The sequence below is a fragment of the Apaloderma vittatum genome, unplaced genomic scaffold (genome assembly GCF_000703405.1).
Source record: "Apaloderma vittatum isolate BGI_N311 unplaced genomic scaffold, ASM70340v1 scaffold3273, whole genome shotgun sequence".
Classification (NCBI taxonomy): domain Eukaryota; kingdom Metazoa; phylum Chordata; class Aves; order Trogoniformes; family Trogonidae; genus Apaloderma; species Apaloderma vittatum.
Genome location: NW_009707381.1, coordinates 248,483 through 264,026, shown reverse-complemented (window position 1 = coordinate 264,026; position 15,544 = coordinate 248,483). Strand labels below are relative to the sequence as shown.

Below are 15,544 nucleotides of genomic sequence, written 5' to 3'. Positions count from 1 at the left end.
CCAGGTGCCCCCCACTCCACGCCCCTCATTTTCCACCGCACCCCTCGCAGCCCCCTGCCTTTCCCGGCAGGGGCACAAAGAGCCCTCTCTCTCCGGCAGCCCAGTTCCTCCCGAGCCCTGTCCCGTCCTCCCCGCGACATTTTCCATCACGAAATGTGTCACATCTCTAGTGCCTGGCCGGAGCCGCGGCCCTCCCGGCTCTGCCCTCAGCCCCCCTACCTCACCGTCTCCCTTTTCACAGGGGTGTCCCCCCCGAACACAAGGTGAAGAAGCAAGAGGTGTGCACGCATAGAAGGTGTTTCTTCTGTGCATTCCCTCCCGTGTATCTCGGCCCTTGGCTCATTTCAAGGTGTAAGGCTAAAACGGTGGGAGTAATTGGTGGGTGGAAGATCCTAAACCAACGGGAAATGTATGGGCTTGATGACCTCTGCATAACCCGGGTACCTTGGCACAAAAAACGCAAAAATATTTACTCACCTTGAAGTTTCTATTTTTTAAGCTTTTTTATTTATTTTGGTTTTATGTCTTAAGTCATCTTTTGAGATGATTCAAACTGTCATCTGAGGTCTAATTATAGTAAGCAGGAAGAAGGTGGAAGAGAAGTGGGTTGATTTGGGGGAGGCAAAAACCAAAACACCTTAAAACCCTGGACCGGGAAGGTGCTGGACAAAAAGGCTTTCTGTGACTCACGCACAGTCTGAAATGAAGATCTGAAAAATGCTTACAAGCTCCCTCTTATTGATTTGAAAGCTATTCTAGCAACTAGGAATTAATTCAGCATGGTCAAAAGGCGATTTCACTGCAAGTTATATCAAGTTATCCAAACTTTTTACAGAGTTCAAGTGGTGGGAATGGGTTGCTGGGGTGGAGATAAGGCTGCAGGAAAGAAAAACAGGGAGTGTTCAGGAAAGGCAGAAGAGGGGAAGCTGTGGAGCAAGGGCCGGAGGGGTGGCGAGCCCACATTAAGTGCCAGAGGTTGCTGGCAGAGAGGGGAGGTGGGAGGACAAGGGACCCTTTTGTTTTTCAAATGGGAGAGAGTACTAAAAACGCGCCGGCGGTCCTAGGTGATAGAAAGATGAATTTTAATTAAAAAGAGGAAATCAGTGGGCTTGCTGGCTGATCAGTATTTCAGGTACAGTATCCGAGGGGTAGGGTGGTGACCCCTTCCCAATTAATGGCAGGAGCCAGGGTTAGCCCAAGCAGGGCTGACCCTGGGATACATGTGGGGCAAGAGGCACCGGGAGGGTGTGGAGAATGGAGTGGGGGTTAAAATCAGGCTTTCACGCACAGGCAGGCCAGCATTAAAACCATCACAGGGAAGAGTGGCTGTCACAGCTCGTGGCAGTGCTGGCAGGGGCGTGAACCACCGGCAAGGGTCCCACGACGCCCGCTGGGCCCAGATGGGGCTCAAGCATTGGGGTTGTTCCTCATGAGCTCCACGTCAGCGTCCACCATCTCCCTCACCAGCTCCAAAAAAAAGAAAAAGAGGCAGATGAGGGCCCCAGCACTGGGGACAAAAGGGTAGCACACTGGGAGCACCCACGACGAGTCTCCCCAGCCCCCTGCAGCAGGACAGGGAGGGGGCTTTGCTGGGCTCTTGCCACAGCGGTTCTGGCCCTGGTGTACATGTCAGTGTGCTGCTGTGCACCATGGCTGCCCATTGCTGCCATCTTCAAACCAAGAACCTGGGTAGGGTGTCATCAAAAATGGGATTTCTTGGTGTGCTCAAGTCACCCCACACCAACGTGCTCCCCTCCCTCCTTCCCCCCATAACTTTCTTTCAGAGGACATGAACAAGTACAAAGTGCGCCAGAATGGCCACTCACATCAAACGTGACTCTTGGCTTCCAGTTCAGCTTTTGTCTGGCTTTGGTGCAGTCTCCTTGCAGAAAATCCTGTGGAAAAGAAGAGAGGCGCTGGGATAAATGTCCGCCTTCCCCACTGCAATGGCCTCCCCATTGCTCACGTTCTCCCATGAGCTGAGTGTGGCTGGGGCTGCCGTCAGACTCTTCTGAGGAGAGAATAGTCCTCTTTAAGATGCAATTTTAGTGGAAGCTCCTATGCCTATAAATCACCAGGAGGCAGCATCCTTTCACCAGGCTATTTCAGACCGAAAGAGTTATTCTTTGTTTTCGTGTGCACCCGGGGTTTGAGCTCCAGCCTTACGGACGAATAATGATGAACATTTTATAAGAAGTTGTCATATATCTTAGTCATGCTATTGAATGAGCTGTTTCAAATTCTTTTTTCCCCCATTTGTTTAAATAATGTAAATCACAGAGCAAACATGACAACTAGCCTCTTTCAAATAAAAACGTGATCACAGACAGATGATGCTGAAAGACTGTTATGAATATGGGCAACCACATGCAATAGTAGTAAACATCGAGCTTTTGAACGCCTACATCTTTTTTTCTATAGTATTTTGAGCGTCCATATGAAAAGTCTTAGTATATCATAAATGAAAAGAAATTAGCTTGAAACCATTATAAAACCCAAGACTTCAGTCATACTCACCTTACTGTTCTACACCAAAACAATCCCACAATCAGTCATGAAAAATAATGTAACAAAACTGAACAGACATAGCTCCTTTGACTGCGTTTCTAATTGAATGGAAAAAAACTGGCTGCATCTTCCTTTAAAGTTCAAATACTGTGTTTAAATAGCTTTTTCCAACTGTATGGGTTGATTTAATAAAATGTATCATCTCTCTTCACATGCCTCGTTTCTCTGTAGCAGTAAATACTCAACTTATATATTTAAAGAATACCAAACTAAGCTATATATTTAAAGAATATCAAACCAAGCTAACTTTATCGCAGAACAAGAAGGCTAAGGCTGAACTCTTCTCTTGCATTTACTTCGTGGCAATAACACAGCAGGCTCTCCAGAAAAATGGATGGACTGCCTTTCCTCTCCTTCTTCCATGGTCTGGCCAGCGGTGGAGCTAACGAGCATCTTCTGGCTGTAGTTTTTTTAACGCTACTGCCCGCACGCTCCATTTTTCAGATGCTGTCTTTTGTGCATGTGTGGTTCAGGTCATGTTAACTTCCAAAATCACCTCATCCTGTGCAGTAAAATGTAGGAAATTCTTCTTCATGACTGTGCTCCAGAAAGCTAGACAGCTCGCTTCCAGGAGCAGAGGAAATCCACCAAAGGAAATATTGCACCGAAGAAGGGGATGTGGAACAAACACGTCTGCCGAGACTATTCCAGGCAGTGTTTTTACTAGATCAGTCTTTAGGCTAAAAAACATTGCAGCCTGCCTTCAGAAAAGAGTAAACAGACAGATCAGAACAGAATGATATGAAAATAAAAAATGCTGTGATTTCCTTAAATTAGACTAAATGATTTCCTACTGCAGCCCTATAATGGGTTTTTAGAAACTGCAGCAGACATTTGAGGCCAAGTCATGCAAAACCGCATCAGCTCGAGGGATCCCCGGAGGGTCGTGTGAATATGGATTGCAAAATCTGGTTTGAAATGGGAAAGGCTCCCATTAGGCTTTGATAAAATTTGGATCAGGCCCTAATGTGCTCATGGAGGTATGCCTTTTATCTGGAATTCAGTTTAATTTACATAATATATGTGTGTGTATATATGTGCCTGGAAACAAGGAAATCCTTCTTAAAATAATAACTTTAGTATAAAAACAATTGCCTTTTATTCAGTCCTAATTCAAGCCATTAGCTAGAAGTGAAGTGTTTTAATATCACCTAGTTTTAAGTCATAAAATCCATAATATAAAACCTAGAGTTTCATTTTTATGAATGCTGTGTAAGTAATAATTTTACATCCGCAATCTTTATATTCAAGATGTCCTTTGAAACCGAGACTCATCTAGGATACTGGCTTCTCATTTAAAAAAATTGGACCGGGAAGAACAGAACGAATTGCCATCGCCTCCTGTAGCTGCATTCTGCTTTTGAACAGCTTGGGAGCAGTCTTTTAACTTTCTTGGACAAATGCTTTTTGTTAAAACAGTTTATCTAAAGAAATACTTTACCTAATTCCAGCCCTTCATTCAAAAACATAAACACTCAGCTGCTGAATAGGCCAAAATAACGTTAGGGGGAGGTTACAAATCAGTAAACGTTACTTGCAATGCCGGATTATACACAGAGATAACTCAGACAACCAAGTACAAAAAATAAAGTATTTTTCCTTAAAAAATTAATGTGCTTTAACAACGATGCAGTAAAGGTATTATGGCATAATCTGTGAGAAAAAAAAACAGAGAAGAAGATTTAATATATATGATAATACAAATTCCCCAGCTGACTTAGGTTAAAAGATTTTAAATGGCTCTCCTGAAGAAGTTTGTGTACTTTTGAGAAACACTGCTTTGTACTTAGTTTTACTTGAAAATAACATTGAGGACAAAATGTCTCCTAAGCACTTAATAAAAGGTTCTCTTATAGAAGGTACTAGGTTCAGAGATCAAATTAAACCATAATATTAAGACCGTATTACATCTAAATTCAAGGTTTGATTGTATTCTTACTAGTCAGAGTTTCAACACTGAATGAAAATGATGACTGGAACAAAGCTATTCCTGATTAAAGTATTGCATTGCAGTCATGTTTCCTGTATTTTTCTACAAGTAGCTCATAATATGAAAACAATAAGGTAATTACAATAAAATAAGAATATTAAAAAATGCTCCTCATGGAACAGAATGACTGCTTGTTCATATTATCCAGGTCTTTCACTGAAACCAGAGATGCATCTGTCAGGCTTCCAAAAGGAAAAAAAAACAAAAAACCAAAATCTCCCAAAAAATACAACGTAGAAAACGTCTAGCATGCCAAATTTAAAGCATATTGATTTTTCAGTGTCAGGGCTTCACTTTCTGAAGGTACAACATGATCAGAAAGAAAAGAAAAAGGAGGTGAGGTTCCACTGGAGAAAACCTGCATTTTTGGGGGAAGGGAGTGGGTTGGGATGGGTGGGATGTTGCCAAAAAACAGCTGCTGCTGCTGAATGTAAATTGCCCACTATCCCAGTTCCTGGTGGAAAAGCACCTGATGAAACACTACGTGTTTTGTATTCCTGCAGGATAACTTTTTTTGTGGCGTGGTGCTTTACATGCTGTCAGGAAAACAAAGCCCTCTGACTCTATGAAAACCCTGAGGATTTAGATACTGAGCTGAGAGTCACAAACCTGAAAACGCTAATTAAGGCTTTTGGTTGTTTTTACAGCACTCAGATCATGAACATAAAATTAAGTCTTTGCTTTTAGTTATCCATTTTGGGAGGAACAAGCCCTTATTTTCCATGCAAATACAGTTAACATAAGTGAATAGTAATGACAAGTTTTACCTGCAAGCTAAGAGTCAGAAACAACATCCAGGTAAATATTTAAAGGGAAAGAAGATGGAGAAGACAGCAGTCAAATTCTCTGTTACCACTTACATATGAAAGTAAACTCTCCTACAGCTTTCTGTGCAGCTCACTGTCATATGATTGCCTCTCAGAGAAAAGAATGAGTTTACCTGGTGGGAGTTTTTCTGTTTTACCTTTTCTTTAAATGAGGCTACATATCTGTAGAAAATACTCCATTATCACAAAATCTGATTTTGTGATTATTCGAGCATGATTGGTCCAAATATACACACACAAATACATACAGATAAGGAAAAACCAATGTGTTACGAAATGCCATAATGCATTTTAAAATTTGGTTTTAAAATCATGAAAAAAAAAAGTAAAATATTTTAATGTAAATATCACATTTCCCAGGCTCTTGTTCTCAGTGTCATCATGACTCCTATTCTGACTCGTGCAGTGATTGATCTGGTTTCACTGTGCAACGTATCACTGTCTCATTCAATTAACTTTAACTGAAAATCTAAAGCCTCAAGACAATGTGAGAAAAAGGAGAGAGCACGGCCTGAAAGGCGGCCAAAGCTTGCTTTATTACTACAACTCAGCTGATTCCCCTTAAAATGCTCCTTCACTGAGCTCCAGTGCTGAACGCCAGCTTTTTCTCTCTCTTACTCTAGAATAAAACAGATCAAGTCCTCAGTAAAACACCTGCGATGGAATTGTGCCCAGCTTTGCTCGCTGCAGCAGAGACAAGGCTTTACCTCTAAAAATAAACAGACTTGATCTAAGCACACAACAGTTTTACTGCATCTGAAAAGCGGCCAGGGTTACGTTCACAATCAGCACAACCGCTTGGAAGGTGATTTGTTATATCAGAGCTCCCATAAGCAAAGAGCACAGACCCAGCTCGTGGAGGCTCTCAATTGCGTGTTTAGTCTTGCACTCTTTCGCTTGAGAAGTTTTGTCAGGAAGGATTTCAAGAGTCTACAGGCCAAAGTTTCCTGCAAACCCTGCTTGTGTTTTATTCTCCTCATTTCCTTCTTAAAACTGTCACCTTTCAGCTTTAACTCATCCCATTAAAAAAAAAAATAAATTAATAAACATAGCTACATGATTAGACCACATTAGCCTGCAGTTTTGTGTCTTCACCATTATCATAGAATGCGTTGAGCTGGAAGGGACCTTTGAAGGTCATCCAGTCCAACCCCACTGCAGTGAGCAGGGACATCTTTAACTAGATCGGGCTGCTTAGAGCCCCATCCAGCCTGACTTTGAATGCCTCCAGCAATGGGGTCTCCACCACCTTTCAGGGCAACTTGTGCCAGTGTTTCACCATCCTCATAGTAAAAAATTTCTTCCTTATATCTAGTCTAAATCTACCCTTTTTTAGTTTAAAACCATTACCCCTTGTCCTAGAGCAACAGACCCCACTTAAAAGTTTTAGCTCAATAATGCACATATCAAAATTTAGCTCGCGAAATAGTGTCCCCTTCTGGGAACTTTTTGGAGCATTTTTTTTGCAGCTGTTTTTAATAAGCTGTAAGTCAGGAGACTGGATGCATTGCTCACTAGGCTTTTCTACCATCACCCTTATCATCCCCTTTTCCCTAGTGCTCTCCTGCAACTTGCCACCAAGCCCATGGACATCGTGTCTTAACCCACGTGCAACGTTGGAGAACAGTTTCAGTGACTTCAGCCGAGCTATTCCCTGTGCACTTCGTTACGAAAAGTAGTAAGATCTCACTAATCAGCTATGGAGCCTGTAATCGTGCACCTTGCCATTGCAAAATTCAATGCACGGTTCAGCTAAGCTTGGATCAAACCCCAGGAGTCACCATACTAAAGACTGCATCTGCTGTGCATTGCTCTGTAAGTACTTCTGGAGATCCAAGCGGCAGAGAGCACTGGCTTGGTTTCTTTGCAAAGGGTAGTGTTTGTTATAATATCTATAGTAACAGGGGAAAAAAACCCACAGTATAAGCATAAAGCAAGAGACTCCTATCTCCACAGTAAATATGAGGAAACTGAAGATAAAACATATCAATGAGCAAAGCCCAAGCCTAACGAGGAACAGAGTAAACATCTTCAGGAATTTAAGACGAGCCGTAATGTGTCGTCGCTCAGTTTTCATTTTTCCTTTCCACAGTTCTTAGAAAAGCAAAGTTGTGGAGCAGTTAGGGTACCAAGGGAATAGAAGAATGCCAGTGAATTTGGTTCCTGATCTAAATTTGTTTTAATGCAGCATGAACAGAGCGCTTTCCACTCTTGGGTCAGCAGTCTTTTGCAGAAAGACAGCATTGTTTGCAGAGAACCACAGGAAAAGGCCAAAGCAACCAATAGGCTGAGACTCACGTATAACTAAATGCCATTTAAAATAAGACGCATAATGTTTTTTTCCCCTGGCATGTTTTCCTATGCAAATCTCCTCCCTATTCAGAAAGCTCCATTTTTACTAAAACCACGTCGAGGGCAAAGGGGAGGGGGAAGAATGACTTGAGGAAAGGGCTGATTCTGCACGGTACTGAGCCCCTGCACAGCTGATGGACCCCTGCAGGCTGCGAGTGCCGGGCATCTTTATGGTAAGGGCTTATCTCAGGACTCCACTGGACTCCAGCAATAAGGCATCAACACAAGCCACATGGTCAGTGAAACCCGAGCACAGCCTTCGCTTTTCCACCAGGAACCAGGGGCGTTAGAACTACGGCTTTATCTTATCGGTTTGATAATCTTTAATTTGACCAGCTTCCAAAGGGTTAAGGCAAATGAACTGGAGCAGCAATAAACATTAGGGTGATAATAATGGAGCTTTTCTCCCTCCTCCTCTTCTTCCCCTCCCTCCCCTGTGCCTTTTCCACTTCACCACTGCCTATCAGCCCCAACTGAAGCTGAAGCCAGACCTCTTTCAATGACGGGGGTTGATAAGAGACACGAAGAAAACAGCAAGCTGTCTGGTCTGCTCAGGAAGTCGGCAACGGGCGGTGTTGTCCATCAGCGGGGCCACGCGGCCGCCGGAGGCCGAGGAACAATGCTCCGCTCTGGAGGAATGGGCTCACTCAGCGCCGGCCCTGGCAGCCGCACCGACACTGCAGATAAAATAGGGAAGCAGGGCGGGAGCTGGCCCCGGGTGCCCCGGGACCTTCGTCGCCGGACCCTAATCGTCTTCACAGAGGCGGTGGCCCCCATGAACCGATGTGGTCGGGTGCATCCCTGGGAGGAGAGCACGTGCGGACCTCCGGCACGGCACAAGAGCCAGCGGAGCTGCAGGCACGAGAGCCCCTCGCAGGGCTGAGCGTTATTCAGATCTGTCCATTTGCCAAGTGAAGCCTGAGAAAAACGTCTTGGCTGGTGCCGTCTCTCTGAGCCAGATAAAATTCCTCCCCAATTACAATCCCCCCAAGCCAGCGCTGAATTTCACTCGCTTTGGATCCGGAGCTAAGCTCACTCATTGCGAGCTGTCGTGCATGGGGGATCGGCGTAGCTCTGTGCCAGGGCATCCTGCTGCAAGTCAGGCCATGGGTGTTTTTCAGGATCCCACGTGTGAGGCAGGCTGAAGGGTGTTCCCCCCTGCAGCAGGGAAAGCCCCGCTGCTGCAGAAAAGCAAAATTCCCACAGCTGGCTGAGGTGAGGCGGGTGCTTCCCTCCCTCTCTGTTTGCCCTGAGGCCCAATTCTGCACTCCTGGGAAGACCTGGAAGGTGTTCCCCAGCCTGGATGCAAGTGTAATTGTAACCTCAGCTCACAGCTCTGCAAAACGCCAGAGAGGCTTGTGAATGGGGAGATCATTCCTAGTTTGCAGGAACGCCTCTGCTGAAAAAGCAGGGAACTTCTGGAGGAGAGGAAGATGATGGGACCCACTCCGTTTGCCATGTATGAACCACAGTTATGGTAGTTCAGGTATTAGTGCTGGACACATAAACACTTTCTTTCCGATATGGCACACCCAGTCATCCAAACACACACTTCACAGCTAAAAAATCTTCAGCATGTTTGCTAAGGGTTCACACTAATAATACTAAAATGCTATATATTACTATGAACCAAACTAAGCTTTTCCAACTCTTCTAATAAAAAACAAATCGCTCTTAGCAAATGCTGGTTAATAGTGGTACAACTCCCATTGACATCACTGCCCTGTAGCCTGGCTTCTGGTAGGAAATTACGTGTGAGCCGACCCTTGCGTGCTTCAAGCTAAGCTGCGCATGAAGAGGTATCTGAATAACCTGAATTACGCGCAACATGGGTTAGAAGCATTTGTGCATTTTCTTTTTGCAGCAGAGGTTTCGGGGAGGTTGTACGCAAGCCTGTTTCTTCAGGCTCCCTGGCCAGATGGCAGAGAACACCCTTGCGTCACGTTCACATCACTAAAAACCAAGACCCTGTGAGTGATGAACCTCTTTCATATGGGTGGAGATCACCTGCACTGTAGGAAAGGTACAGGTTACATCTCTTTTCACTGTTATCTCCAAGTTCTGCTTTTGTTCACTATTAAATGTATTTGCTTCTTGATTCACTATGGACTGTTCTCTACTCTGACAGCAATTTTGGGGGAGGCGGGGGAGAGTAAGATAACCACGTCTTCATTGTACATGGTTTTATCGCCAAACGCAGTGTGCATTATTTAGGCAAGGGCATGGTACGCTTTAAAATAATTAAATGCAATTCTCATGATTTTTTTAATCCACTCTGATTATTTCTCTGATCACTCCCTACTACTTGCATTTTCTGCAAAGAGAAGGAAATCACTGTGTGAAGCTGTTTGATTTCAGTGGGGTTTGCTGTGCAGTGATGGCTGCATTTCTTACTGGAAATGGAATATGGCCCCTAGGCTTAGCTGTCTTCATTGACTGACATGTCAAGATGAATAGGAAAACTGATAACCCCAGAAATCCATGCTGCAAGGCTACTTAGTTTCTTCTTCCAGTAAAAAATATTTCATTTTTAACAACTTCCATTGGAAATGTTAGTAAGTGTAGTTATTATTGCTAGTCAAATACCAAATGATAAGCATCAACACAGTAAATACTTGGATAGTGATCCTGTGTTCTACCTACAGATATTTATCTACCTCCTTTTAGAGCATTAATCAGCAATTTAATGAATGCGGGTCTATGATTAGTGGGAAATTACTTCTCTATAGGATGAATTCTCCATCTTGTATAGGATGCGTTGTTTGTGGTGATTTCACTACCCCTATGGACATCTCTGAAAAAAATCAAGGCATTTGTTATGTTCATAGCAACATTATATTAATTTTTTTGGAGTATGTACTGTTATGTTTGCCCTAATAAAAAAATACTAATTTACAAAAAATGTTATTTTTCATCTAAAGAGCATGTAATTGGAAAATTCTAATCTACTTGTAACAGCAATTGCTGTCTTTGCCCTGTGTTCAGTGCTCTCCTCACTACTCTGAAGGCTTGGTTGGACTCACCTTGACCAGGGGACATTACACTTCCTTCCTTACCTGTGATATTGATAGCATGGAATCATGGAATGGTTTGGGTTGGAAGGGACCTTAAAGATCATCCAGTTCCAACCCGCCTGCCGTGGGCAGGGACACCTCCCGCCAGACCAGGTTGCTCAAAGCCTCAACACTGTCCATGAACCTCTGTTCCCCTGAAGTTTGTGGTAAGATTGGGGAGGGGCAAAGGACAGTGAGGGGATGGATACTTCTCTTTTCCCATCTTCCTCCTCGCTATGGCTTAAGTAGTACAAAAGAGTTAGCATGGAGGATGGTTAGTCATTTCTCACTGTTTGGAAGAGCTGGAAAATACTCGCCTCCCTGCAGTACAGGGGATGAAGAAGGGAGCTGCCACTTCTCTGGACAAAGCAGTTATGTTCTGCCTTTTACCACTCTCTGTGTTTTTAGAAGCAGCCTCCCTCCACACGATCATAAACCTCACTTAATTTATGGGACGCATCACCTTTCCCCCCCACACCTCACTGCATTCCAGTTTCTCAACTAAAACTCCCATCTGATCTGAAAACTCTCTTCAGGACACAATATGTGGAAAGAATTTAAGCTCTGAAAAGCTTAAAGGGAGCTCTTGAGCTGAGATAATTTAACTTCAACCCAAGTTAAAAAAAAAGTCCATTTCAAACACAGTATGTGGAGGGGACTCAGGATGGGGTACCATGGGGCTCCTGTCTGCAAAAGGGAAGCTACCCTTGTCCCAACATCTTTAGTCACAAAGCAATAAATGGTCTACAAAAGGGTTAAAATAAAACAAGGTAGGATAATTTCTGATTCTGAGTAAGTCCCAAATGTATTCTCCAGTCCGCTTGATAGAGAAGGAAGTCCAGGCAGTGGCCTTTCACATGACATCATAAAAGCCTAATTTATCACCAGCCACCAAACATCTAGAAAATCATAACATCCTTTCAGGAAAACCATGTGCAAAATAATCAGATTTACTTTGATGAAAGGTTTAGTGCTTGAGTCCAAGTAGAACACTACAAAGAATAACCCTTTGCAGGTACTGGCATACAACAAAGCAGGTCACATTTAATACTTCAAACTCACGCTTTGTCCATTAAAAGGCTTGTGCATTTCCTGCCCGTAAACAAATGTGTTTCTATTCTGCATGTGTGTTCAACCGAGGCTGCTAAGATAAAACACCGATCACTGGTAAGTTCAGGCAAGGTAGCCAGATGAATATTTCCTTTACAGATGAAAAGCATGCTACTACTGCAAATGAAGGCTTTGTGCTCCTACTCCCTTGCAAGTGCATCGGGGTGTGGGCTGAGTATTTCCACAGCATCTCACAGCTTTTGAAAGGATCAAGCCCTCCCAGCACACTCGGCATCACAGCTACGCTGAACCAAGGGCTCCGTTCCACCCAACAACCTCCAAAACGCTTTGCAAAAGACACTCTCCTCTCTCTGCCCAAGGCTCTCACTGTTCTGGCTCTTTTGCATCACCATTTTCTGATGGCCAGCGTAACCTGACTGTCTTGATGGAAATATACTGCTCAGTGAGCAGTGTATCGCCATAAAATCAATTGGCTTCACATTTGCAAATGAAATCAGACAAGTTTGCTTTTTTCGTGTTGACTAGGTAGACAAAATAGATGGCAGAGCAATAAATAGCTACAAATATCAGCTACATGGCATCCACCATTTTTTTTTGTTTGTAATGTCAATTGGTTAGTGTGTATTTAACCAATAGCACAGGTTCCAATAGCCATTCAGTTCACTGATCCTGCTGCTTAATAATCTGACCCTTAGGCTCCTGCTGGTCAATGGCCACAGGTTCTTCTGGTCTGACTGGAAAAATAACCGGATTTTCCACCCCATTCTTGGTAGTTTGTTGTTGCATGTTCTCTGATTGCGGTTAATAAAAATAACTTCCTATTACATTTCCTGCACAGGAAAGGCTGGAAAAAAAAATCATAGTTTTTCCTATTCTATCTTTCACTTTCACTCAGAACAGACATCCAACCCACCATAAAATCCTCCAAGAAATCAATAAAATTAATACAACAATTTAATTTTTTAAAAATATTAGTATTTTGTTCTCTCCCATGCTTCCCTTTCTTTGGTATTTACTTTCTTTCCCTTCCCTTGTTTAAATATTTCTCATGCTTTTGGCTATTTATTTTCCTGTAAAATCTCATTTATCTCTTTTTATGGTAAGCCATTTTCCTTTCCTAGTCTGATGTCTCTTCCAATCTCTCTCTTTTACTCAGGCTCCTCCTATTTCTCCTTTGAGCATCATTCTCCTGTTCCTCACAAACATCCTCTTAAATCTGGCCCTACTTCCCCATCTCCCCTTCACCTTCCAAGTATGTCACCCACACTGAGTTCCCTTGTCATTTCCTCTATGGTGATCTTTTCACTTTAATATTTTTCTATTTTTTTCCCCAGGTACTCTCTTATGTATCCTCATAGACTCATTCCGTTTTCTTTCCCAGTGGTACCCCATCACATATCTGCACCAGCTTTCACTTTGCTCAGGTTCTGTATTTTGTGCAGAATATTGTAGAGCTTAGGGGACAATTTATGTTGTCAACACAGGAGAGGTTGACAGTGCTGAAACTGTGTTGCAATAAGTTTTATTGTGAAAAGATCTCCTAAAGGTTACAGTGCCAGTTTCAGTAGGGGTAAAAAGCAGATTCATTTACTGCTGTTACTGTTCACAGTAGCTGCCTATAAAATTCCACAGATTTGGCAGTGCGTTCACCATACGTACTTCAAAAGCACGCATAATATGCTCTGTTTCTTTCCAAAGTATCACCGAATGCAAATACCACTTCTTGAAATCTGTCCTCTCAATGACCTTCTTCTCTTAAACATTTTCAATTAAACAAGAAAGGAATTTTTGATCTGTTACCAAAAAATTCTTCATTATTTCACCCTGCAGCAGTCAAATAGGAAAGAGCATGACAGAAGAAAAACAGTTAGCATTTTCTAATGGTCCTGCCCTACTTACCAAACCTCTTTTAGTTCCACAGTTAAAAAGCAAGCAAACTGCTCATCATACACAGCGGTAGGCATGGGCTCAGAACACTCCAGTTCTTTTACCTGTATAATGTTTAAAATGCAAGATGCCTCATCCATCACTTGATCCCTTTACAAGGAAAGTGTCTCTTGAGACCATTCACATAGGGATCATCTATTGCCAAGTTTCGATGTGAAAGACAGAGCTGTTCCTCAGACAAGCAATCCTATTTTTCACTCACGTTTTGGCAAGGCAGAGACGCCAGGTAGGGGTCCCATCATACATTGCACAAACACAGAAATGGCAGCCCTTCCTCTGAAAATCTATCAAAGTCAAGTATCACCTCTTGGAGTATTCATCTCCAGCTCTCATCTCTTTTCCACAGCAGGTCACCAATAAACCTTATGGCTTGACTTACTTTGATGTATTCCAACATAAAGGGCAATAGCTATGAACACATAAAGCCATGAATGACAGAATTATCATGTATCTACTGAGAATCTAAAGAGCAGCTGAAGAAAGCTAGATAAACATCTTGGCAGCTTCATTCCGCTTGTAATGTGACCAAGACTTCAACTGGATGTAATATCACTTAGAGAAAACAGAGCTGCTTCGCAGCAGCACTACGATGACTATGAAGGACCACCAGAGAATAATACCGATTTCATATGATTATTTGTATAACACATTCATATAATTATTTATATAACAAGCAATAGTAATGACATTACAACGCCAAGAGAGAACTGTCACCCCCATTTGACAAAGCTGGGAGGCAGGATAATTTAGGAACCTGACCAACATCTGGGAATTAGAGGAAGGAGCAAGAAAAGAACCCAGGCTGTATCCCACCACTTCCCTCTGATATTTAGCTTAGTAGGGATAAAACGGCCAAAGTGTTCACATCACAGCACATCTGGCATAACTTGCCCGAAGTCCTTGCCATTGATTTGCAGTAAGCAGCTCCCCCAGCAGCAAATGGCTCCAAGGTTGAGTGGACATGAAGCACCTTGATGCAGGAGGTGACTTGTTTAACCATGTATTTCTAGTTTGTCTGAAGTTTCCCTTCTCTTTCTGCCCCTGGATTTTCTTTTAGAGCTTCTTTCACACAAAAATCAAATACTCACTCTAGTAATATTAAAAAAAATCATTGTTTTCTCAACTTTTCCCCTTCAGACCTCTATTATGGATTTGGGAATAAAAGAATTTATGAGTTTATTTGCTTGTCTTCTGTGTTCTTGATTTTCATCTTTTTCAAAGCTTTTCTCTACACATAAATGGTTAGAGCAAAAACGTGTCCAAAATTTGAGAGGTGTGCAGTCACAGGATCCCAGAACTTTCTGCTTTACGAAAAAAACAAACAAAAATATAATGTGATATTAATTACAGGACTGCAAAGGCTGATAACACAGAACAAACAGGAATTTATCTCACTTCACTGGTGTTCAGGCAGGGATTCACTCTGTCGTTTGCAAGCAAGGGCCCTGCAGTGCTCTGATGCTGCAGCCTACAGTAGAATGCTTTCCTTTCCCCCAATTTCATTTTCTTTCCAACAGACATCAGACCTCATCAAAACTTTTTACAAGTTCATAATCCCATGTATTATTTTGTATTTTTTAAAAAAAAAAGAAATATAAATGCATCCAAACTTATCACAAAAGCTGCTCAGCACTTAAAAAACTTCTGCCAAGGTATCCACAAATTAATAATAATGAAATCTCCCCCTCCTATTAGAAAAGTATTGGAAAATCTTTTATGTTTTGATGACGTACTGC

The 15,544-nt window shown here is 42.7% G+C and overlaps 1 protein-coding gene across 1 annotated transcript in view; it reads right to left on the bottom strand.

Annotated features, from left to right (window-relative positions):
- Positions 1-1,407: 1,407 nt before the first annotated feature.
- GMDS (GDP-mannose 4,6-dehydratase) overlaps positions 1,408-15,544 on the bottom strand; it is a gene marked incomplete at its 5' end in the record, with an annotated part of 255,886 nt that continues 241,749 nt past the window's right edge. The window contains 2 exons of the mRNA XM_009866162.1: positions 1,408-1,467; positions 1,827-1,895. Coding sequence (XP_009864464.1) covers positions 1,408-1,467; positions 1,827-1,895 — 129 coding nt within the window. The remainder of the gene's footprint in view (positions 1,468-1,826; positions 1,896-15,544) is intronic.